The sequence below is a fragment of the Arvicanthis niloticus genome, chromosome 20 (genome assembly GCF_011762505.2).
Source record: "Arvicanthis niloticus isolate mArvNil1 chromosome 20, mArvNil1.pat.X, whole genome shotgun sequence".
Classification (NCBI taxonomy): Eukaryota; Metazoa; Chordata; class Mammalia; order Rodentia; family Muridae; genus Arvicanthis; species Arvicanthis niloticus.
In genome coordinates this window covers 51,332,081-51,358,565 of record NC_047677.1, presented here as the reverse complement: position 1 = coordinate 51,358,565, position 26,485 = coordinate 51,332,081, and the positions used below count along the sequence as shown (strand labels likewise).

General features: G+C 44.2%; 1 protein-coding gene and 1 long non-coding RNA gene across 2 annotated transcripts; one reads left to right on the top strand and one right to left on the bottom strand.

Moving 5' to 3' along the window:
* Positions 1-856: 856 nt before the first annotated feature.
* Positions 857-20,991, top strand: LOC143435263 (uncharacterized). The gene is made up of 3 exons (XR_013105400.1): positions 857-991; positions 2,691-2,802; positions 18,870-20,991. It is a non-coding gene; the product is annotated as an uncharacterized LOC143435263 (long non-coding RNA).
* Positions 12,314-24,795, bottom strand: Trim31 (tripartite motif containing 31). Its single transcript, XM_034523845.2, has 8 exons — positions 24,101-24,795; positions 22,912-23,007; positions 20,999-21,229; positions 17,816-17,838; positions 17,231-17,346; positions 15,940-16,014; positions 15,429-15,470; positions 12,314-13,865 (listed from the first exon to the last, which is right to left on the bottom strand). The coding sequence occupies exons 1-8, from the start codon at positions 24,512-24,514 to the stop codon at positions 13,339-13,341; spliced, it is 1,524 nt and encodes a 507-aa protein (XP_034379736.1). The 5' UTR covers positions 24,515-24,795; the 3' UTR covers positions 12,314-13,338.
* Positions 24,796-26,485: the final 1,690 nt, after the last annotated feature.

The following is a 26,485-nucleotide window of genomic DNA, read 5'->3' as shown; positions in this document are numbered from 1 at the left end:
TCAGAGGCAAGAGAGACCACCTGACCAGAGGATCCACACCCCAAATCATACCTGACCAGAGGGTCAAGACTAAATTTAAAATGGATGACCGGCTTTGTTTGTCCTTTCTAAGATTCGATCTTTAGGATGCTAAGTCAATATCTTCCAAGATTGCTGACTCTCTGATTAAACATTGCTTAAAGTTTTAACCCCTGATTTTATGCATGTGACAAGCCAGGAACACACACACACACACACACACACACACACACACACACGAAACAGAAAAAAATCGTGGTTGGAGAGATGGCTCAGTGGATAGGAACATTTTCTGTTCTTACAGAGGATCAGGGTCTAGATTCCAGTTTCTGCATGTGGCTCACAAATAGGTGTATGTACCTGCTGTGTGCACATACACACATCAAGCAACACACTCACATACATAAAATAAAATAATCTTTAAAAAAAAAAAAAAAAAGGCTGTGCCCGGCAGTGGTGGCACACGCCTTTAATCCCAGCACTTGGGAGGCAGAGGCAGGCGGATTTCTGAGTTCGAGCCCAGCCTGGTCTACAGAGTGAGTTCCAGGACAGCCAAGGCTATACAGAGAAACCCTGTCTTGAAAAACCCAAAACAAACAAACAAACAAACAAACAAACTAAGGCTGAAAACAGCTCAGTTGGTAGAATTCTTCACAGTATTAGTGAACCTCTCAGGGTCTGATTCCCAGCTCTACATAAAACTGGACATATGCCACAAGCCTGTAGTTCCAGGAGTCCACTGGCAGAGGCAGGAGGATCCAAAGTTTAAGGTCATCTTTAGCTACAAATTAATTTCCATGAAACTTGCCTATATTGAACCATTTAAAACAGTATCCTTCTTATTTCCAGAAGGCTTCTCAACTTAAAATCTGCCCTCAGATCCAGTCTCTTGGACATACCAATACAACAACGAAAACCAACAACTCCCCCACCACCTGCTCCCAGATGCTGGGAGGTGTTGGCTAGTGTTACAGTGAGTATCATCTTTTCTTTAGATTTATTTTTATTATTGTTAAACATGTATATGTGTGTCTATTTGTTAGTAAGTACACACATGAAAGCAGGTGTCCTTGGAGGCCAGAGGTATTGGATCCTCCTGGAGCCAGAGTTATAGGCAGTTAGTTGTCAGCTACTTGATGTGGGTGCTGGGAACTGAACTCAGGACCTCTGCAAGAGCAGTATGTGCTCTTAACTGCTGAGTCATCTCTCCAGTCTAATGGCTCTCATTTCTACTAAGGAATGCCTCAAGTTAATACCTGGAAAGGGCATAGAATAGTTTACAGGCCTGTGCTTTGGGTTCTCAGACAGTGTGGGTTTCTTTACAGTTCTGTAAGGTGGGGAGCAGAATCGCACCCATGCTGCACTGACAGAGCAGCTGGAGCTCAGAAAAAGCTCAGCCCAGCCCAGCCCCTCCTGCTCCATTCTCAGATGGTGTCCTGGCCACCATGGCCAGGACTGTCCTGTTCCAAGTTCCAATCTCAGTGTGACAGAGAGCTCTAGTGGCCTGGAGATTTTGCCTCCTAGGAGCGGTGGTGATGAAGTGTCCCTGACCCTGAAGATCCTGATCATTTGTTTGCCTCCTGCTGTCACTTGCAGTATTTTCTTCTCTTTCTGTCCTAAGACTTCAACCTGAGACCTAATCTGTGCCTGTGTGGGGGAAGGGGCTTAGGGAAGACTATGCTTCTCAGAAGAGCGAGGCACGCTCTCTTGGGGTGCTGGAATCTGTATTAATAGTCTCTTCTTTCTCATGCTGAGGCAAAGGGTGATGGGAAGGGGGAAATCTAGACACATAGAGAGCCAAACAAGGAGCATTACTTAAAACTACTTGTTCGGACAGTGCCTTGGTGCTGTGTTGTCAAGGACAACTTGTCGTCCTCTGTCCCTCCAACGTTTTAAAAGATATTTAAAAAAAACAGTATCTCATGTGTCTGAGTGCTTTGGCTACATGTATGCCTGAGTACCACATTTGTTCCCGGTTTCCATAGAGACAGGAAGATAGTAAGTCATCCATCCTCTGGAACTGGAGTTTTAGATGGTTGTGAGCCACTGGGAATTGAACCTGAGACCTCTCAAAGAGCAAGCAGTTGAGACATTGCTTCAGGCTCCACCACCATCTTTAAGAGATTTCAACTGCCCCACAGAGAAGCAAGATAAGGACCAGGGGCACATCTAACTATGTGTACCTAGATATTCCACATTCTGCTTTATATCTTCAGTAAGGTGGCAGTACCTGGTAGGAGAGGAGAAATGGTTTCATAAAAGTCATAAATAAACCCAAGTGTCACCGTTTCAAATCTAACCACTCTCCATCCACCACGAATTACACATATATGTGTGTGCCAAGTGTTCACCGAGGCCATTATAGACAATTAGGAGACACCATGTAGACGCTGGAAACAGAACCCAGGTCCTCTGCAGGAGGAACAAGTGATCTTAGCTGCTGAGCCATCTCTCCAGTCCAGCAACCACTATACTTAAAGAAGTGCAGGTCCATTAACAGAAGTGTACAGCTGATATTCACCTGTTCTGTCTCAGGTTTTAAAACTGAGTTAGCATTCACATGTTCAAGACAGAAGCTAAATGAGTCTATATTACTGCACTTACTGGGTGTCTTCTTTAGTCTGTTTTAGTATGCATTGTTCCCTAGAAAATTTTAAAACTTTCTTTTAAAGGACAGATATCTTGATTCTTAGTAACCCGAATGGACCATCTTTTGCCATAGATGAGCCTATAAACATATAGATCCATAGAACGCATTGACATCATTACTGACATCACTGAAAGGTAAGATTTATAAGTTGTTGTTCTTATTCTGATAAAAATACAGAGTCAAACCACTGCATTTTTAAAGTGGCTTTTTGTTTGTTTGTTTGTTGTGATAGTGTTTCACTATGTAGCCTTTGCTGGCCTGGAATTCTGACCCGGTCTGGCTTGTAGTTACGGGGCCGACTAGGCTCTGCCAATCTCCCACGCTGTCTCCACAAGGCTTGGCTGAGCCCAGACCTTCCGGCCATCCAGGGGGTAGCCAGGAGAAATGAGACTCTAATGCTTAATGATTAACCAAAGGCTTTATGTAATTAGAAATGGCCAATAAACAAGATGCTCACACAGAGTTGTAACTCAATATCTAACCTTATGATATAAATCGTTACCCAGGTCCTTCCTGGACACATGCGTGGTTCTCCATGGCTCCTACCGCCCTTCTTCTCTCTAGCTCCTCCTCTTCCTCTCCTCTTCCTTCTCCTTCTGACTCCTCACTCCGCCTACCTCTCATACAGCCCAATCGCTGAGCTTTATACAAATGTAGTGAGAAGAAATCCCACCTCAGAACTCCCCACGTTGAACAGGTTGTCCTTGAACTCACAGACAGAGACCCCCTCTGACTGTGTTTCTTGAGTGCTGACTGGGATTAAGGCATGAGCCACAAAGCCCAGCTTGCCTGTTTGTTTTTAAGATGGAGTTTCACTTTGCTAACCATGCCAACCAGTCTCGAACATTGGAAGCTCTATAGCCCCTCCTGTCTGAACCCATTAGATGAGCTATCACTACAGGCTGACACCACAGACCCAGGTAAAGTCATTTAAAACAACTTGCCTATGCTATGTAGTAAACTGCCAACTACTCAGATAACTTCATTTTGTCTCATTTGTCTACCCATGAGACAGCTCCTCTCTTTGTTATAAAATGATGTGAAATATTTACATAAAATCAAAGCCAGATGCACAACGAATCCAAGTATTGAAAAGTCTAAGTCCCATCTAGTTGATTTTTTTTTAGTTTAGTTTAGTTTAGTTTATTTATATGAGAGCACTATAGCTGTCTTCAGACACACTAGAAGAGGTAAGGGGTCATCAGATCCCATTTGTGTTGTTGAATCCAATTATCACCACTCAAATTGGCTCAACGGTGGCAGCTACACTCCTCTCTATCAGCCCTAATGTTCTGGGTTCCTGAATGAAAGACCGACATGCACAGACTTAAATTTTAATATGCCTTAAACAGCTCAATGGCTGGTCCACTTCCAAACTTCCTCATGGCTAACACACTCCCCTCCTGTATTGCTGAGTTACTACTTACTAAAATCTATATTCCATCTTTGTTGCCCTAGACCCAACAAGGAAGCGGGGGTTGGGGAGGGCAGGGATGCTCTTCCCAGGCTCTTACATGTTGGCTGTCTCTCTGTCTTGCACTTCTCAGGCATGGTGGCTACTCCTTTCTCAGCATGGTGGCTCTCTCCCTTCCTCCTCCCTTGGTCCTTTGCCTGGGCATCCTAAAAGTCCCGCCTTTGTCTCCCTGTTCAGCCATTGGCCGCTGGCAACTTTATTTACCACCCAAAACCAGCTGGGGACAGGGACCCTCAGCATCTTACATGCAAACATGTGGGTTCTCATGCAATTTTGGGGACCCAATTAACATATATAAGTAGCATTAGAGCAAATCCACAACACATTACAGATGGTTGTGAGCCACCATGTGGTTGCTGGGAATTGAACTCTGGACCTCTGGAAAAGCAGTCAGTGCTCTTAACTGCTGGGCTACCTCTCCAGCCTCTCATCTGGTTTTTTTCCCTAAAGATTTATTGTATTATTTTTTAAAAATTGTGTGTATGTATGTGAGTGTGGTGACTAGGGACATCAGGTCACCCTGGAGACGAAGTTACAAGCAGTTATGAGACATCTGATGTGAGTGCTGGGAACCAAAGTTAGGCACTGTATACACGAGCACCAAGCACTTTAAACTACTGAGATATCTCTCCAGCCCTAGTCTTCAACTTCTTATGAGGTCTCAGCTTATCTATTTATTTTTAAAAGGAAAATATAAAGGCTAGGAAGAGTGTATAGCTCAGTTAGTAGAGTGCTTGCACTATATGCATGTAGATAGAACTCCCTTACTTGTGTTGTTGGAACAGATCAACAGTCCCACCTCTGCAGGACTGATATACAAATATATGATTCTTTCAGGGTGTAATTGTTTTGTCTGTAGTGGTGTCATAAAAGACCTCCGCGCAGTCATGATCCATGTAGATGCCCACTTTCCTCCAATGGTCCCAGAAATTCTCCACGGCACAGCTGTCAGTGAGCTGAGAATTCCAAAGGGCGCGATCTGGAAAGCCCGGAAACCATTTAAAAGCCTCGCCCGAAACTCCCGAAGCCACACCCATTATATGTGCACTTTTTGCTCTCTGCAAGATTAATGACTTGGTCTTCTTGAGCTCAGCCTCCCAGATGTGACAGCCAAGAGCTGTTGGGAGCCGACTTTAGTAGAAAGCGGCTAGATCAACTTTGCAGCCATCTGGAACCATATACCCTGATGAAAGACTTGGTTGTCAAAAGCCTATAACAGCTGAAGCACACTCTGATAAATATATTGTTTATCCCACATAGCTTGTTTTGCTGTTTAGTGACCTCAGCTGTATGGTGCACGTGGTAAAATGTTTTCACCTGTGTTCTCCTGCTTGTGTATATAAATACCTCAGAATTCCCTTCAATAAGAGAGACTTGAGAAAATAGAAGAGACTGAATCACACCCTGTCTTGTCTCCATTCTTCGCGTCTCTTGCCCCAAGAGCCACACTCTCTCTTGACCAGAGCACTTAGCCCCAAAAGCGGTGAGGCAAAGTGTTGAGGCAGAATGTGGGCCTCAACAAAGAGCCGATTATACATCGCGTGGGTAGAAGCGCTGGGGCTCCATGCCCCTCTCAGAAACATCAGGCACCATCACTGTCTTAGATCCTGAGAAAAAATGAGGTCTGGATGAGTGGAGACTGCTTCCAGGGTCACAGGCTCTGTGACGAGATATCTATATCTATATCTATCTATCTATCTATCTATCTATCTATCTATCTATCTAATATATATATATATGAGGATCAACTTCAGGTCAAGCCTCCAGTTTCCTGGTTTTCAGAATGTCTGGATGCAGCTGGAGGGAGACTTTCTCTTCCAATCCCAGGGAAGTCCTGCCCCACCCAGCTTTAACGTTTTGTTTTCTGAGGCCTGCTGATTTATAGCCGTCTACCACCACCTTCCGAGCTCCTCTAGCTTAAAATTATTTCCTAATTTTAAATTAACCCCCATTCTTTCTTTTTAAATATTTCATCTTTAATCCTGTGTGTATATGTGTATGTCTATGTGAGTACTCGTGGAAGCCAGTAACATCAAATCTCCTGGAATTACAGCCAGCTGAGGTGGGTGCTAGGGAATCTAACTTGGCTTGAATATGTGTTCTCAGTATCTTAGCAATCTCTCCAGCGCACACTGCTATTTATACTAAGTGCGGACGAGAGCTCCCCCTGGTGGTAACGGGGGTCATAGTTCGCATGTCATAAGCTTAGTCAAAACAATTAAAAAAAAAAAAAACAAAAACAAAAACCTCATTTTCTTCTTTTTATCTATTCCAAGTCCCCAAGTGGATTCCTCACACAGAGAATAATAGACACAGATGAAATACCCCCAAAAGGAATATTCAGAACCTCTTACCCCACCCTCCTATTTGGGCTTAGACATTGAATAACACTCCATTAAGGTTAGAAAAGTTTTATTTGTTCTCTATGAAGGCCTGGGCAATGGTACCACTGTCTCAGCTGAAGGCTTAGAAAAGGGCCCTCATTCTTTGTGGTCTCTCTCTCTGTGGTTTCATATTAGTCTTTACTGAGATGAGCGTTCTCTTTGGCTGGTGTGGGTTTGGGGAGAGATGGGGCACGTAGGGAAGAGAGAATGGTCAAGTCCATGGGGCTGTGCTAGGGATGGTCCAGCCCAGTCTTACTCTACTCTTGTTCCCAGGCCTGGCTGAATTACAGCTTTGGAAAATAGTCCTTCAAAGAGGAGAGGGGATTACCCTTAGGGGGCATCAGAGACAAACCGATTTTTAAAAAATGCCCAGCATAGGATGGAAACAGCAAACTGAGATGTCATCACCAGTCATGGTAGTACATAATGCAATGATAATAACGTTAGGAGGCAGGAGAGATGGTTCAGGGGTTAAGAGCACTGGTTACTCTTCCAGAAGTCCTGAGTTCAATTCCCAGCAACCACATGGCTGGATGTGGCTCACAACCATCTATAGTGAGATCTGGTGCCCTCTTCTGGCCTGAAGGCATACATGCAGTCAGAATGCTGTATACAAAATAAATAAATAAATAAATAAATAAATCTTAAAAAAAAATTAACATTAATGATTAGTAGTGATTTGGTGTTGTCAAGGACAGACATACCCTCCTCTGTCCCACCAAGGTCTTTAAGAGATAGTTTTCATCTGCCTTACTGAGAGCCCTGGTAAGACCTGGGTATGCAGCTCAGTATTACAGTACTGGCTTGTTTACATATACCAGGTTCTGCTTTCATCTTCAGTAAGGTTGCAGTGACCATCTGAGAGAGTAAAATTGATTCCTTGAAAGTCATAAATATTTAATGTATATGAGTACACTGTGTCTTCAGACACATCAGAAGAGGACATCAGATCCCATTACAGATGGCTGTGAGCCACCATGTGGTTGATGGGAATTGAACTCAGGATCTCTGGAAGAGACCTTTAGAGATCAGTGCTCTAAACTGCTGAGCCATCTCTCCAGTCCAGAACTAAGCTCTTGAAGATCACTAGGCTTGGATGCAAACTGCTAATTCAAGTTCAAAGGGTGGAACAAGGCCTGTCAATCAACTGGGACAGGCAGCAGCTCTTGTCCCCAGGGACTCTACTCTGCTGGGCTGAGTAAGACCCAAGAGCCTACCTGGTAGTTCTGGGCAGCCTCTCCTATCAAGCTGACATTGTGGGATCTTAGGTCCTTAGGGTCTGGACACACACCACACAGAGGAAACCCCCTCATGCTCACAGAAGTAATGTAGCTTCTCCCCACGCTTCTGACATCTCAGCGTTTTCCTTTCAGCTTCCATAGCTTGGATTTCCATCACCAGAGTGGTTAATTGCCAGTTGGGCCGGAATGTCTTTCTTCTGTCTAAGGCACTGCAAAGTAGGTATTCAAGAAAACTGGCTGAAGCTTTCCTCAGTGTGACTGATGCACTGCAGGCAGAAAGTGTGCCCACCATCAATGGTGAAAGGATTCTTAGAAAGAAAGTCCATGTAGAATGGGCAGGTCACATCTTCTTGCATCTTGCTAGTCTGCCATGATGGAACAGCCAGGCTGTTCCTAGAAATGGAAGCCTAGTAGTAAAGTAGGAGACAGCGACTATAGAAGGGAGAAAGAAACAGGAAACCGAAGGCAAAAATTCTGTCAAGTAGAGGGCCAAGGAAGGAAATGAAGAGAGAGAGGGGGAGGGAGAGAGAGAGAGAGAGAGAGAGAGAGAGAGAGACAGACAGAGGGAGGAAGAGAAGGAGAGAGAGGAAGGGAGGGAGGAAAGGAGGGAGAGACAGAGAGAGAGGGAGGGAGAGAGAGAGAGAGAGAGGGAGAGAGAGAGAGAGAGAGAGAGAGAGAGAGAGAGAGAGAGAGAGAGAGAATAATGATACAAAAGAGTAAGACCTCAAGCATAGAGAACGCTGTGCAGTTAGGAAGTGGTATAACTGACTAAAGCCTCCAGAAAGTCTCTTGCCCCTCGTGATTCCTGTACTTCTCCACCAACACCTGCAGTATCCTGACTTTGCTCTGCTGGGCTTTTCTCTCTGTCTTTAGTATCAAGCATCTCTATGCCATCCTTGACCCTGTTTGGTCTGCCTGCTTCTTACTCTGTCTTTGTACTTCTCAAATTTGTACGGATAAAGAGTTCAAGGACAGCCTGAACTACAGGAGACCCAGTCTCAAAAACAACTTTTTTCCCCATAATTATGATTCTTTATTGACTCATGAAAGTAAGTTGGCAACACATTTTGATAGGTATTGATAACAGGTTACCTGAAAACAGTATGCTGTTTTAAAAATGACGGGTAACGTGTATTTAGTGTCATTCACCTTAATAGACTTGGGGCTTATTCAAATTCTTTTTACAACACTACTGATTTTAGGTTAAATTTATCTTGTTTTCATACATGTGACTGTAACTTGTGGTAGATAGCCCTAGCCTCTTGTTGTCATGGTAATTCCACTCTTGGGAGGGGCTGTGAAGGAGGAGTGAATCTTGTAAACCTTCTGTCCAATCAAATTTGTTAAATAAAGGCTACAGCCAGTGATTGGGCAGTAGAAGAGGAGTGGGAGGAGCCAGAGGCAGGGAAAGGAGATAAGAGGAGGACAGCCGTTGGAGTGAGGGGAGTTGGCAGTTGGTCGAGGGAGAGGGCAGTTGGTGGAGAGAGAGAAGACGAAGAAGACCTTGACCTAGGAAACCGCAAGTTGTTAAGAGCTCTCATAGCCGGGGAAATAGTGTAGTTTAATGGTAAATCTGCCCAATCTAGGCATGCAGCATTCATTTGATATTTATTGACTTGTGTCTTTATTCTATGGACTCCCTATGGGCAGGAGTTTTACCGCAACAGTAACTCAGTCAAATGCCAGTGCAGATATATATGAATCTGTAGAGACTATGCCATATTGCTAGTTTTGGTCTCTTCCAGAATTTGTTTATTTATTGTTTACTTTCCACTAAACCTATGCTGGTCTCACACCAGTGATGGAAGTGGCTTCTGGTGGGTATGCAGAGGTAGGCAGAGTTCCTTTGGATAAAGGTGCTAATGTTATTGACTTTCCAGTGTCACAGCAGCAGGTAAGGAGCATCATAGAGGACAGGTGTGGTTGTGCACGCCTTTAGTCAGAGCACTCTGGAGGCAGAGGTAAGAGGATCTCCATGAGTTTGAGGTCAAGCCTTATCTACATAATGGGTTCCAGGAAAGCCAACTCTACATAAGAGATCTTGTCAAGAGAGAGAGATACTATATATTCACTATGTGCTTTTCTTATGTCAGAAATAATGACTACATAACTCTGACTGTCTAATCCGGAAATACCACATATTCAACATATTAAATAAATAGCATCTTGGAGAAAAACAGTATCCTATGATGTGGGGAGCCGACAGAAGGCGGCTATCATTCTTGCAGCCATCTTGAGCCATATACCCTGACAAGAGACTTATTTACAACAGCCTACAACAGCTGATCACACTCTGATAACATCTTGTTTTAGATACCCAGGATCTTCCCTTGGGTGTGTGAGACTTAAAGGTGTGTGATTTAAAGGTGTAATTTAGAGATAAGACTTAAAGACGTGACTTAAAGGCGTGGCTTAGAAGTGAGACATATAAAAGGCGAGAGGCAGACAGAAGAAATTATTAGACACTTGAGATTAGACACTTGTACTTGGAAGAGTACTTGAGACTTGGCACTTGAGACTTGAGACAGAACTTGGAGAAGACTTGGAACTGGGACAGAGACTAGCAACTAGGAACTAGGGATAAGGACTTGAGACTTATTACAGGCCCCACTTGACCACATAGAGACAGCTCCCAAAACACTCCAAGGGAGGGCTCACTCAAACTGCCTATTCTGAGCAAAGACACAGGTAATCCTGTAAAAGTAACTTTTATTCTCCTGTTTTAATTGTTGTCTGGGAGGTTTACTGCCTCCATCTGCTAATCTGGGCCTAGTCCTGGAAACTTCCAGCTGCCATACAATCTAATCTAGGCCTAGAATGTTTTCAGCCTCTGAGACTAAGCTGACCTTTTCTTGTTCTTTATGAACTCTAGCTGGCAGGTTCAACTCAGCTGTTCTGGCTCAAACTTCTCTCCCAGATGACTTATTCAACCTGGCTTTTCTCTCAGCCTCTGAATTTCTCTGCTTGGCCTCAAACTAACTCTGGCAATCTTTTCTTCTAATCTTCTGGCTCCTTCCCATTCTCTGGTTTGTTTTGTCTTCACCCGTGTCTAGTTTGTTCTCTCTTAAATCTGTCTCTGTAGAATTCTCCTGGTAAAACTGCCTCCTTCTCCCTCTCTGTGCTGTTCCACTCTCCCTCTCAACTCTTCTGCAGAGCTTCCAAGAACTCTAATGGATCCTGTGCTGTACTCGTCCCCCCCTGTACTGTCTGTCTCTTGAGTAGCTTTCCTTTCCTCTCCTCATGTGAATTGGGCATAACCTATTCTGTCAAATCTTTCTCAGATTCGTCACTTTGTCTGCCATTCAATTAGATATCACTTTCAAACATGGGTGCTTCCTTCTACAAACTAACTTTACTTTAGTTGTTTGAGATTAAAGATGAATACTAAGGGTGTGTCTGTCTGTATTCCAGCCAGAGGGATTAAAGGTGTGTGCTAAGGGCTGAGCAATACCCTAACTTGAAACAGGTTCAAATGTCCAATAACATAATGAAGTCAAAATAATTTATGAAATACACTGGTCATGGTAGAAAGGTGAGAACCAAGGGTGCACTGAACATAAACTTAATAAGGACATCAAGACTAGAATGGGGGCCCAAATGTCACCAGACCCTGTTGAGGTCAAGTTCAGGGAGGAGAGTGGTGTCTTGAACCTGAATCTGCCCTGGCAGCTACACCAAGACAGAGTGTGACGTATGGCACCAAGGTCCATCAACACTTAAACCATACAGTTTCCCTGTAAATTTCTTTAAAGAAATTGGAAAAAAAAAAAAAAAAAAAAAAAAAAAAAAAAAAAAAAAAAGAACATGGCTTTGTTAAATTTGGTCAAATCAGAAAGGGGTACACTCCCATTTCTCTGCTTTTCGGAAGCTCTCTTACAGTTCCATAGCCTGAATGAAACAAAGCCAGGAAATGTGCTTATGCTAACCGTGAGAGAGGTTGTTGGAGTGTATGACTCGAGGCAAGCTGAATCCCTTCTCTGCCTTACAGTTTTTACATCCTCAGCATGAGGTAAAATTTGATGCCTATTGTTTAATAACCTGGTGGCAGAGAGAGAGAGAGAGAGAGAGAGAGAGAGAGAGAGAGAGAGAGAGAGAGAAAGAGAAGCAAGTATCTCTTTAGAGCTCCTCATCTTTGAGGGCTTTGATTCCAGAACTGTCCGAGTGAAAGGAGAGCAAGCAGCCAACAGAGAGAACTCATCACTGTTAGTGATCTGAAGTGCGTTTGTTATCAGCTTACAAGTGACAGAGAAAATATCACTGGGATTCATTCAGAATTATCAACCTGAATTTAAAATTCAGAGATGGGACTTGGATGTAGCTCAGGTGGTATAGAATTCATGTCTACCCTTGGGTTCTGAGAACCACCTGAACTAGGTACGGTGCCCAGGTCTGTCAGCTACACATTTAGTAGGCAGAACAAAGTTCAGAAGTTCAAGGTCTGTGTTGCTGACTAAATAGAGGGTTCAAGGCCAGTATGGGCTACTTGAATTCTGGGGAGAATAGATTAAGCAAACAAACATGTCCATGTATATTTATTTATTTATATATTTATTTAAGACTAGTAAATGGAGCCAGTGGGTTGACTAAGTAAGACACTTGCCACCAAGCCTAAGGAGCTGAGTTCTATTCAGAAAGCCACAAGGTAGAAAGAGAAAATGACTCTCAAAAGTTATCGTGTTTTTTGTTGTTGTTGTTTGTTTGTTTGTTTGTTTGTTTTGAGACAGGGTTTCTCTGTGTAGCCCTGGCTTTCCTGGAACTCACTCTGTAGACCAGGCTGGCCTCAAACTCAGAAATCCACCTGCCTCTGCCTCCCAAGTGCTGGGATTTAAGGCCTGGGCCACCACTGCCCGGCCTAAAAGTTATCTTTTGACCTTCCCAGAAGACCATGGGTACACGCTCCACCCCCACCCCCGGCATACAGAAATATAAAATACATTAAAATTTTTAGCTGTAAATTTTAGTGTGCTGTGTGTATGGTTCCCTCAACTACCGTTTAACCTATTCCAGTGGTAAACAGACTTAGGCTGGAGGGACAGATGAGGCCAAGAATATGGATATGACCTAACACAAAATTATAATTAAATCTACAGAGAGTGGTTTACAATTTTGTTTTTAATTTGAAGACAGAGCTGTTGAGGATAACGTTGCTTTGAAATGTCAAAGGGTTGCATTCCTGATTGCAGACTGTCTTCATCTACAGAGTGGGCATCCGCAAGGAATTGGCCGACTCTGCACAGCCTCTGGTTCTCAAATCTCAGGAAAGGATGAGAGTCACAGGAGCTTCAGGTAGTACAGTGAAGAAAGCGGCAGCCAGAGTGTTGAACAGCGCCTTGGATCCGTGTCTCAGCAGGGCTTTCATGATGTCATGCTACCAAGTGCAGCGCTGAAAAACCTTGTGTCTAGTCTTTGAGGGTATTCCACTATCTTCTCTACTCGGGGGAGGCAGGGAGAGGAAACATCAGGTGTGTGTAGGGTGCCAGAGTAAGGCTACACGTCACTCCTATCACTTTGTCTCATCCCATCCTGAGGGATAGGTGGGGAAGAGACCTAGGGACCCAGAAACGAGCAGCCCTAAGGGCTCAGGGTGATATGGCTGCAGGCAACTTGGAGCCCGAAAAGGGGGAAGACCTTTCCGTCAAAGGAAGTTTGGAAAGTATAGATGTGTTTGCCAGTGATGGCATCATAGAAGACGATCTCCCCACAGTCATGATTCACGTAGACACCCACTTTCCTAAGACAGATCTGGAGATGCTCTTGGGCTTTACAGTTGGTGAATGGCTGGCATCCAGAGGGTGAGATCCGCAGTGCCCATATGCAGCTCTGCGTGCTGAAGTTTTGACTCTGGGACCCTCTCGCTGACTCTGTAGCCACACCCACTATGCATGCCCCACCTGAGGGCCCCTGGATTTCTGCTTCCCACACCTGGCGGCCTGAAGAGAGGCCTGGGGAACCCCTCACACAGTGGAAAGGGTAGAATGGTCGAGGTTTTGCCTGACCACTGGAAGCTTTTCCACCCACAATGTACAAGGTCACTTTCTTTAGATCCTGAGAAAAGGTGAGGTCTGCATCAGCTGAGACCTTGTCCAGGGTCACAGGAACTGTGGGAAGATAAAAAAGAGGAAAGAGGTATAGCCTCAGGTCAAGTTGTCCAGTCCCCTCCTTTTGAGCTTCTCATAGTATAGCTGGAGAAAAATTTGTCTTTCAAATCCCAAGTCTAGTCTCTAGGACTGCACAAATACACCACACAGAGAGAAGTGCATACACAAACACACACATACACTGAGAAAAATGCACACACACACACACTGAGAAAAATTTGCACACACACTACACTCACACCACACACAGAGAAGTGCATTAAAAAACATACACACACTAAGAGAAACGTGCACACACGCATTTCATATATATACACATTGAGAGAAGTGCATACACAAACACACACGTACACTGAGAAAAATGCATATACAAACACACACACTGAAAGAAACACATACACACACACACACTATACATATACACGCATTGAGGGAAATGCATACACATACTACACACACACACCATACACACAGAAGTGAATACACAAAAATATACACACTGAAACACATACACACACGTGTGCACGCACACACACACATACACACTATACATACACATGCATTGAAGGAAATGCATACACACACTACACACACACACCATACATGCACATACTATACATATACACACATTGAGAGAAACGCATACACAAACACACACATACACACACACACTGAGAGAAATGTGTACAAATACATACATTGAGAGGCTTCTGACCTCCACTCTGTGGCTCTCACCTCCTTTGTATACAAGTTAACACACTCAATAATAACCAATAAAATAAAAGGCAGTGGGGGAAGGTCAACATTCAGAGGAGAGCAGCCTACACCTCTCCCCAGCTCTCCTCAGTAAGGAGTCTGCTGACTCAGGGTCACTTAGAGGTTGGCCAGAGTCCAGGCCCACAGCCAGCTCCTCCTCCAGGAACCTAGCATGAGGGACTCTGCTTTGTTCCATAGCTATGTTCGAGGAGCTATTGTCCCACAAAGGAATCCTCAAAGTGAAAGGGGATGGAACAGAGCTGGGCATTAGGAGGTCCCAGTTTTATTGATTCATTGGCATTTGGGGGACAGGAAAGGAGAAAAGAGAGGTCAGTAGGACAACAGGCACTGCTGAGCCCCCAAGACAGCAGGAGGGACATGGACCAAGTAGGGAGGCCACATTAGGGGTTCCCTGTTGGAAGCTAGGCCTTTCCCAGGGAAGGTATAGTTTAGGAAGCAGAAGAGGTGGATGAGAAGCCTGCCCCTCACCCTATGTCTACTCATCTCTGGCACCTGAAGTCTGCATGGTTACACAGCCCTTACTCTACCCCTACCCCACCCACCCCCAGTCTCTCCTGTGTTTAGGCTTCTGTTCTTTGTTCTCTTCTTATCCCTGTATCTCTCAAGGGAACTGAGAGCAATCATTCATGCACGGTGTTCTGTATGTTAAGTACCTCTTCTTGGGGTCTGGTCTCTACCCTTTCCCTGTTCTATCTATCAGAGCTGTGTAAATAGAACATTTGACCTGCAGACCTGGAGGTCCCTTGCTACCCTCAGGAAGACCAATGTTCTAGCCAGGAATCCTACCTGAGGCAGGCAACATTGAGTTATTCTTCTGTAACAGGCTCCCTAGAAATTGGAGATAGAAAACAAATTTTAGGTTGATAACAAGAAGTTACAAATTAAAAGCCATATGGAGGATTGGACCTGGCTTTTACCCTATCTACCCTTATGACTAAATCACCTCAGATGACATCATCACAGGCTATTGTGTCAGTGGTCACAGCTCCTCAGCTGGGCTTAGACAGTAGGGACCATAAGTCAGCTCCAACTACAGACTGAGCTGCCTCCAGCTGAGCTTTATGTAAAGGAGAAATAAATGTATATATTTCCATTCACTTTGAACATTTTTTTAATTAGTGAAGGTGTCACTATGTTATGATTAACTCTAAATTTAAAAGGATAAAACAGTTCTATAGGCTTGTTCTTTCTCGGGTGTTCACACACACTGGACCTTCTTCAACCTCCCATCATGGAGAGACTCTCCCCTTTTGTATTTCTCATTTTCCCCCAGACAGCAGGACCAGCCCAGACTTACAGCTCTCCTTTTCGCTTTTATTCAGGCTGTTCATGAACGCTTCTTTATCTTTCTTCCCTTCAGCCTTCAGGTTGTCTGTGAGGAGAGAGTGAAGGAAATAGAGAGTCCACAGAGGTTAACCAGGGAACCAGAACCACTGATTCCTGGGATTTCTCTCATCGTCTCAGTGGACCGAGAAGGCACCAAAGAGGGACACGTGCCCTAGGGCCTCCCCACCGTGGCTTTCCAGCACAGCTCTGTGCAGAACAAATATGTTAGGAGCCACAAGCATCTACTGAGTTTTTGATTTTCTAGATGCCATTTTGAAAACATAAGAGCCTAGAACATGCTGACATTCAGGAAGCTGAGAAAGGAAGATGGCAACCTTTAGGCCAGTACATAGTACATAGTGAATTCCAGAGTCTGGGCTATTCACACAGTGTCTCAAAAGAAACTAAAAAAGAGGGCTGGAGAGATGGCTTGGAGGTGAAAAGCCAGTGCTTTTCATCAGTGGACCCAGGATAAATTCTCAGTATCCACTGAAATTCCAATCCCAGGGAATCTGACACTCCCTGTTGACCTCCGTGGGCACCAGGCCTGCACGTGATATGTGCACATAAAACGGTCATGCAAATAAAATAAATAAAATGTTTAAAAAAGAAATGAATACAGTGAATAGTAATAATATACTTTCCTTAGCTCAGAACTTTAAAAACTATCGTCATTTCAGCATGGAGGACAAAAGGCTTCTGCTGCCTTTGGACAGTGCCAGGTGCTAGGGTCTCTACTACTCAGAAGGCCAAGGGAGACATTTTGAATTTCTTTAGTAAGAGACTACCCTGGGCAACATGGTGAGATCCTGTCTCGAAATTTTTTATTGCTGAATTTCTGTTTGTTTTTTTTTTTGTTGCTCTATTTTACGTTCTATTTTAATGTTAAGTCTTTTAGAGTCAATGACCTACACTACCTGAGAATGCTATATTCTGGTGCACAGGGGTACACGTGGCTAGCAGCAACCAAATTGGAAACATGCATCTAGCTCCATGTTCACTACCTGATAAGACAAAAATTCTGAAATTATGGGTGCTTTGGCTCTGGAGATATAGCTCAGAGTGCTCATCCTGGGCTCCACCCACAGACAACATTAAACCTGAGAGATTCCCTGTGGCAACCCAGCATGAGAAATTTCTGGATAATGATGCTTTGGAAATACCCAGCATTCAGCCTGACTTCTGGGAGGCTCAGGCAGTGTCTAGGGTGATGAGGAGAATCCCAAGGCTGGTGAGCATAGAGGCTGACAGCACCCTCTCACCTTTGAGTTCTGTCAGGGTTTTTATGATGGACTCATTTCTTGCTTTTGCTTCACTGCGTTTTTTCTCCAGGTCCACAGGAACTGGAGTTGGTTTGAGAAACTGAAATTCCTTACTCCTGTGAAGAGAAGATGATCCGAGTGTTAAGTTCAGGGGGTAGAGGATGGGCAGGAAGGGCCTAGGAGATGGGTTCCTGAGATGGAGGCGGAGGGAGACATAGTCAACCAGCTGAGTATCGGAATATGGGGCTGAGTGAGATCAGACCTGAGGAGATACGAAAATGAAGATGGGAGATGGATGCAGAGAAGAAAGAAGGTAAACTGGAGGGAGGTAGAGTAGGAACCATAGGGCTTACCCACTTGATGTGAAGAGGAAGCTGGAAAAGAGACTACTGAAAAGCTGGGTGGAGAAACATGTGCCTTTACCCAGCAGACCACAAGCTACTGTGGACAGCTTGGTCTTCCCCACCTCAGCCTAAATAGTTTATAAGCCAAGTTATTGGGGATGTGAATATATTTGGGTACATGTTGAATGTTGTATGTGTGAATGAACCTGCAGCCACAGTGCACTGGGGATGCCCATCATACCTGCTCAAGGTGTCTTTAATGTCCTGGAAAACAAAGAAAGAACAATATCAGAGCTCACCTGAGTCACAGAAGCAAGAAGGAAGTTCTGACTCAGCTGGAGGCAGAGTGAGAACACTGGTTCTTTCTTTCTTATTTTCTCCTCTCTCTATCTCTGACTTTGTCTCTGTGTGTGTCTCTCTTTGTTGCTGTCTGTCTCCATCTTTCTCTGTCTCTCTGACTCTCTGTGTCTCTGTCTCCCTCCTCCCCCCATCCCATACTGGACCTCTGTCTCTCTGTCTCTCTCTGAGTCTCTGTCTTTCTCCTCTTCCTCCTCTTCCACTTCCTCCTCCTCCTCCTCCATCTAATTTTGGACCACTACCCAAAAAACTCCTGATATAGATGAGACAATGTTTAAATCTCAAAAGGGACAGAGCGAGCAGAGCAAGGAGAGAAGAAAGGGTAACATTTGGGAGACAGATTTTTGCCTGTGATATGGAAACTGGAAGCTCAACTTGGCAGTGTCAGGACAAAGGATGGAGTGGCTCTCCGTGGTGAATCTTTAAAGAAAAAACAGAGACCAGGTGTGGTAACCCCAGTTCTTGGGGTGTCCTATTATTCTCACCATTTTTTTTCAGTTTCATGTAGCTCAGGCTAGCTCAAGTTCAGTGTAGCCAAGGATGATAGTCTTGAAGTAATGATCCCTCTGTGTCTGACTCCTGATCACTGAGATGACAGGAGTGCATCACATCACTCCCCAAAATTAACTTTTACTATTTTAAACCTAAATTTAAAAACTGAAGCATGGCAAGTATCCTTTCAGTTAAATACAGCTTTACTGATTTACTAGGACTAATTACATTTTATCTCCACAACTGATGCTTTGGCATCTAAATTGAAAAGTACAAAATATAAACTATAGTTCAAAGACTCAGAACCAAAAAACACTCAAGAACATGAAGTATCTCAGTAATGTGTTTAAGCAAGCTGAAATGATTACATTTGAAATATGGGGTTAAAGAAAATGTTTTTATCATATGTACTTTTATCTGATTATTTTTTTTTTCTTTTGAAACAGGGTAGCTCTATTCGGCCTGGAATTCTACACATAGAGCAGTGACTTTAAACTCACAGAGAACTGCCTGCCTCTGGCTCCCAAGTGCTGGAATTAAAAGTGTACCACTATATATTATTCTTTTTCACTCCCTTTTAATGTAGCTACTAGAAATATAGATGAAAAAATATTTTATTGTATTTAATTTTTAAAGATTTATTGATTTTTAAGAATAACTCTTTAAAAATATTTTATGTTTTTATTTTTAAATTATGCATATATGAGTGTCTGTGTGTGGGTTCGTGTGTGTGAGTGTAGGTGCCCTACCAGGCCAGAGATATCAGACCTGCTGGAGCTGAAGTTACAAGTGGAGGTCAGAGGAAACCTTGGAGGATTTGGCCCAGTTCCTTCCACCATGTGGGTCTTGGGGGTGGAACTTGGGTCCTCAGGTTTGATGGCTAGTGCCTTTGCATAATGAGTCATTTCTCTGGCCATGAGGTATACTTCTAAGTAACAAATGTGTTCTAGGTTATAGTTCTGAACTGTGAGCTGGGTGTAATGGCACATGTTGAAATCTCAGCTCATAAACCAGGAGGTAGGAAGAGTCAACAATATTATCCTTGGTTATATAACAACAACCCATTCCAGGCCACCTGGCTGCATGAGATCCCGTCTCAAAAACAAGAAAAAGTTCTAAACTTTGTGTGACTCTCTTTCTTTTCCTTCTTTCTTTCATGGTGTATGGTATATGGTAGTGGTGGTGGTGGTGATGGTGTGTGTGTGTGTGTGTGTGTATGTGTGGTGTGTGGTGGTAGTGGTGGTGGTGTGTGTGTGTGGTGTGGTGGTAGTGATGATGGTAGTGGTGAGGTGTGTGTTTGTGTGTGTGTCCAGACTGGCCTTAAACCCTAGTGATCTGGGAAATCCTCTTACCTCTGATGTGCTAGAATTACAGGTGTGAGATATTATCTTAGTTAAGGTTTCCACTGTTGTGAAGAGACACCATGACCACGGCAACTTTTATAAAGGACAACATTTAATTGGGGCTGACTTGCAGGTTCAGAAGTTCAGTCCATTATCATCAAGGTGGGAGTGTCCTGGCAATTGTGTTCAGGGAGGAGCTGAGAGGTCTGCATCTTGATCTGAAGGTCACTAGGAGAAGACTGACTCTCTCAGGCAGTTAGGAGGAGGGTCTCAAAGCCCATCCCTACAGTGACACACTTCCTCCAACAAGGCCACACCTATTCCAACAAAGCCACACCTCCCAATAGTGCTACTCCCTGGGCGAAACTATTCAAACCACCACTGATACCATGCCCAGCTCTTTGAGACCGGCTAGATCTTTGCTCATGCTAGCCTTGGACTACAAACAATCTTTTTGCATCAGCATCCTGAGTTATAGGAGGGGCTTTGGTTCTCAACCTTCCTAATGTTGTAACCCTTTAATAACCCTCATGTTACGGTGACCCCCAACCATAAATTATTTTCATTGCTAGTTCATAACTGAAAGTTTGCTATTGTTATGAGTTGTAATGTAAATATTTGATATTTCTGATGGTCTTTTGTGACTCCTGTTAAAGGGTTGTTAACCCCCCCAAAGGGATCATGACCTACAGGTTGAGAACCTCTATGTTAGATGAAGAAGAACAGCAGTTGGTAGATTAATTCAGGAAAGTAGTTGATTTTAAAAAATACTTTAAAAATAAAGCTTATTAGGAGAAAGGGTGGGGTGAGCAATGGGCCTTGGGTGGAAGAGCTATAGAAAGAAATACTGAGTTATGTCCGAGACAATATGAATGGAGCCTTATGGGGAAGGAGAGGCTACCCTCTAAAACCTGGAAGTGACACATTAAAGAAAGATAAGAGTCGTGGTTGGGATGATGGCATTGAAGGGAGCTTCAGGGAAATTTCTCCAAACGAAGGAAAGTATCTGACTATTATAACATTTCAGGAAGTAGTAGGACTTTTTCGAAATTTAGATTTATGTAACAAAAGGCATGGAGGAGCCAGGTATTAGGAGCTGTTAGACCATAATGTAAAAGTCTTAACTGTCTTTCAGAAAACCAGTGTGTGTGTGTGTGTGTGTGTGTGTGTGTGAGAGAGAGAGAGAGAGAGAGAGAGAGAGAGAGAGAAGAATCTATTCCCAAAGGTCCCACCTTTAGTAACTCCATGGATGATGATTGCAGCCTTATTTTCAAAGACTTAGTGAGCACCCTTAGGGAGTTCAGCTGCTTCTCTGTCACGGTGACATATTGTCCCAACTGCTTGGCTCCCTGATGCTCCAGCCAGTCCAGCCTGGACAGGAGGAAACTCTCTTCCTCATCCAGTCTCTGGCGCAGGAGCCTGAATTTCTCAATGATCGTTATTTTCTCTAGATCCACCTGGGCCTGGGGACAAGGGAAGGGATGCAGATATGAGGTGGGCATGAGACGGGTCCTCAAAGCCTCCTTTAAACTCATAATTCCCTTCCTTCTCTTTCTTTCTAGGCAAAGCCCTTGGTAGCCCAGAACTCACAAAGTATACCGGGGTTAGCCCTGAATTCATAGAGATCCACCTGCCTCTGGCTCCTAAGTGCTGGAATTAAGGGCATGCTCTACCACCCAGCACCATTCACTCTTTTAAGTGTATTTAAAGATTATACTGAGACCAATTTAGAAAAGCTTCTGGGGCATACCTGTTGGAAAGGGGAGTCAAAGACATCAAAGCACTTCCAGTATTCACAGATTTAGGCCAGATGACATACTTTCATTTACCTTAAGGACATCAGCCAGATGTGCTGGTGCACAATCATGCAATCTCAGCACTTTGGAAGAACAGGCAGGAGATTCAGGAGGTCCAGCCCAGTCTCCATTCAAGGCCAGGCTGAACTACTTGAGACACTGCTTGACAGACAGATGACATCACCATTGAAAACTCAGGGTAAGGGTGTTGTTTAGTTGACAGAGTGCTTGCCTGGCATGCATGAAGCCCTTGGGCTCAGTCCTCAGCACTGCATAAACTAGGCATGCTATTATAGCCCTGTAATCCAGTACTGTGGGAAAGACAAAGGCTTAGAAACTCAAGGCTAGTCTTTTCTACATAACCGTTTCTAGCTTGGGCTACATAAGATCCTGTGTCTGGGGGCTGAAGAGATATCTCAGTTGTTTAGAGCACTTGTTGTTCTTGCAAATGTCTCAGTTTCAATTCCCATAGCCTACAGGGTAGCTCATTATCATCTTAACTACAATTCCGAGTTATCTGATGCCCTCTTCTGGTCTCCATACCTATTGCATGTAGGCAAAGCATTCATTCATATAAAAATTAGATCTAAAAATACATAAACATAAGATTGTCTTAAGTGTCGATGGGAGAAACCCACAAAGAAAGAAAGAAAGAGAAAGGAAGAAGGCTTTTTGGCTTAACTGCCTTCATACTGAATTTTCCATGGATGTACCAAAAATCAGCCAACCAAATCAACAGCATCTGGAGAGATGGTAAAGACATTACCGGGTACAGGGTGGGGGTAGCATTTGGGATTTAAACCAACAAATAAATAAAAGAATGCTTTCGGCCCTTCCAGAATTTAGTTCCTAGCACCTACGTAGGTCAGCTCACAAATGCCTGAAATTCCAGTTCTTCTGGTCTTTTCCAGTATTCCCTTGAATAGCCTTTACTCATGCAGACACGGACATATACACGTATATAAAAATAATGAAAATATAAACCTCTTTTTTAAAAACATGCAAACAAAAATCAGGTGGAGATGTTCAATGGCATCATAGTCTCTGTCTTTTCTTACTGAGTGAGTCTCTAGTTAGAAAGGGCTTGGCTGAGCCAGTGTGTGGGTGTTCCTTACACAGCCTGCTCTGAGTGGAGGAGCAGAACACCTCCTAGCACAGCATCCAAGCAGTAGTTCGGCACAGCTAGGGAACACAGCTCGGGAGCACGATTCAGGCACCGCACACTCTCTGCTCTGTCCCTCACCACCATGTCAGTAGGATTTTGTTCCTGCTTGGTGTATAAAGGAAGGCTAGGAGTTTCATCAGATGCCTCAGTTTCCCCAGAAGTGTTTGGAATGAGCATTCCTTACCCTGAACGCCCAGATTGCCCCTTCATCTCGTTTTTTCTCTTCAATTATTTCCTTGTCCTTTTGCTCCAAATCCTGGGCCTGTGACTCAATCTGTACCTGTAGGGAGAGGGTGCTTCAATACCAGGCTCTGACTCTTGGGAGGCAGGGAAGATGTCCCAGGGTGCTGATGTCATTATTACCAGTCTTCCCACCCCCCAGCCCCCCATCTCTCGATAGAACAAGGAGGTGATGGAAAGAAATGGGATTTTAGTGACTTAAGAAAATACTACTAATGGTCATTTGGATGGCGCTTTGGTATTGTCAGAGGAAGACTTCTCCTCCTCTGCCCCACCAAGTTCTTTAAGAGATAGGTTTCATCTGCCTCTCAGAAAGGCAAGGTCAGGCCAACCAGGGGATGGAACTCCATAGCAGAAGAGCACTGGCTTATCTGGATGTCTCAGGCTCTGCTTTACCTCCTCTGTAAATTAACAGTGGCCGGCCGGGAGAGGAAAAATGATTTCTTGAGGGTTATAAGGAGAAGGGGTCTGGACTTGAATGAGACCTTCTGAGTTAAAATTTGCGTTTAACAAAGGGCACACAAGGGCTGGCCCATGGTCCCTGCTACATATGTATCAGAGGACTGCCTTGTTTGGCCTCAGTGGGAGGAGATGTGCTTGGTCCTGTAGAGGCTTGATGCCCCAAAGAAGGGGGATGGATGCTAGAGGGGTGAGATGGTAGTGGGTGGGGGGAGCACCTTCTTAGAGGCAAAGGGGAGGGGAGATGGAGTGGGGGCTCATGGAAGGAGGACTGGGAAGAAGGACTGGGGACTGGGAAGGGGGACCATGTTTGAAATGTAAATAAAATAATAAACATTTGTGTTTAAAAATTAAAATTATTAATTGTATAAATTAACATTATTAATTGTAGCAGAGTGATATGTGTGTGTAACAGTCAGAAGACAACTTTCAGGGGTGAGTTCTCTTCTTTTATCTTGCATGTCCTAGGGATCAAACCAATTTTCTCCTTCTACTGTGTGGGTTCTAAGACCAAGTCTTCTGACTTGGTGGCAGGCACCTTTACCCTCTGGGTCATCCCACCTGCCCCCAGAGTACTATTCTGATTCTGTACAAAAAGTACAATGGGTGTCAATCAGCATCCCAGTGAATTCTACTCTGCTGGGCTGGGGACAGAGAAGGGCCCAGGTGCCTACCTTGTAATTCTGGGCAGCCTCATCTATCAAGGTGACATTGTGGGATTTGTGGTCCTTGGAGTCACGACACACCACACAGAGGAACTCCCCGTCCTGCTCGCAGAAGTAATGTAGCTTTTCCTTGTGCCTCTGACATCTTGAGTATTCCATCTCTGGTTGGATGTCAGCAGGATCCATAGTCTGGATCTTCTCTGCAAGACTAGCCAGCAGCTTATTGGGCCTGAACGTATCCTTACTCACAGAGAGTTTGCAGAGAGGACATTGTATATTTTTTGATGTTTCCCCAACCTGACTGATACACTGCAGGCAGAAGTTGTGCCCACAGTCAATGGTGACAGGTTCTTGTAGAATTTCCATGCAGATGGGGCATGTCACATCCTCCTGCAGTTGGCTGGCCAGCTGTTGGCCTGCCATGATGGAGCAGCGGGGCTACCTGAGATGTGAAAGCCCAGAAAGCCAAGGCAGACACTGGTGCTGGGAAGCAGGGAGGAAACAGGAGGCAGAAGTTGAAGAGAATCTCAGTGAGAGGATTAGAGGAGGCCAAGGGAAGTGGGGGGAGAGGTTGAGTAAATAGTGACAGAAAAGAGTCAGATGTAAGTGGGGAATATTCTAAAGAGAAGAAAACAGATGGCCAGCCTTCCCTCACTGTCTCTCAAGAACAAACAGTGTGAGTGCCTGCTGCCTATAAAGTGGAGCAAGACTTCCTAGACCTTGGACTCATTAAACATATCTTTCCGAAGCAGTTTCAGAGAACAGAAAGACAGAAGTGTCAAAGTCCACTCAGGTACAATTGGGGAGTGGAACTGTTCACTGGCAGCCCCAGGAAGGTGTGTTACCAACGGATCAGATGGTTTTGAGCCACCATATGGTTGTTGAGAATTGAACTCAGGACCTCCGTAAGAGCAGTCCGTGCTCTTATCCGATGACCCAGCAGATCTCTTACTCCCCCCCACCCCCACCCCTGTCTTCTGTTGAGTTTTCCTCCCTGTCTCTGGGACCTCCAGCATCTCTGAGCCATCCTTTGTTCTGCCTGGCCTGTCTGTCACTTCCTCTGTCTCTGTACTTCTCACACCCCCAGCTTGCCTGACCTGTGGCCTTTATCTTGACAAGGAAAGTGTTATCTTGACAAGGAAAAGAAAGGGGGTGGGTAGGATACCCTGGGACTGGAGTTACAGATGTTTGTGAGTCACTATCTACATTCAGGGAACCAAACAAGTGTTTTTAACCCTTGAGCCGTCTCTCCAGCCCCTTATTTTTATAACACATAGTTCAGGGGGGTCTGGGAGAAGAAAACACACTGAGCTCAGTTAGTATTAACTGTATGCAAATAGTATGGGACCACTGGAGCATAGGCCACTACAGTGCCACAACCCCAACAGCTGCCAATAGCTCCTCAATGTGGGGCGGGGCCATAAGAACCCTTTCCCATTTAGGTTGGAATGTTGACTGGCCAGGTCTTACACAGGCAACCAATGTGTTCATAGGGTAAGGCCATTACCAGGTCACACAGGGTGTGGAAGATTTTATGGCTGTAGTCCCAACAATTGTTACTTCTCATTTGCCAGGGACAGTCTTGGTTTCACCTTTGTCCCGTCATAAATATCAACAGCCCTTCCTCTCATTCTCAAAAGTATCCACTCATAATATAGAGGTCACTTTGATTATAGCAACTGCTGAAAGCCGAACACTTTCAGAAATACCACACTTTTCAGTTGCTTTAAGGTTGAACTAAAGCAAACATCTGTGTAAGGTTTTATAGCTTGCATTTGTACTCAGCTGTCAGATCTAGAGGCAAAATCTAACTTATTTTTAAATTAAATCATTTCTTTTTATAAAGGCTTATTTATTTGTTTTATGTATATTAATGCTCTATCAGCATGTACACCTGCGTGCGAGAAGAGCATGTCAGATCACAGTATAGATGGATGTGACACACTATGTAGTGCTGGGAACTGAACTCAGGACCTCTGGAAGAGCAGACAGTGCTCTTAGCCTCTGAGCCATCTCTCCAGCCAAATCATGTCTTTAGTTTAAATTTTTTATCTTCAGTATATATATACTGAAGATAATATATATAATATATAACATATATACATATACATACATATACATACATATATATATACATTTTGCCTGTGTCTGTGAACCACATGCGATACTCATGGAAGCCAGAAGAGGGCACCTGGATCTCCTGGAGTTGGAGTTACAGATGGTTGTGAGTGGGCTTGGTTACTGGGAATCTAACCTGGTTCCTCCGGAAGAGCAGTCAATGCTCTGAATCACGGATCCATCTCTCTAGCCCCCAGAATTTAATTTTCAGGCAAGTTTTGTTTTGTTTGTATAGTACTTTAAGAAACAATGACAAATCGGAATACTATGGAGATG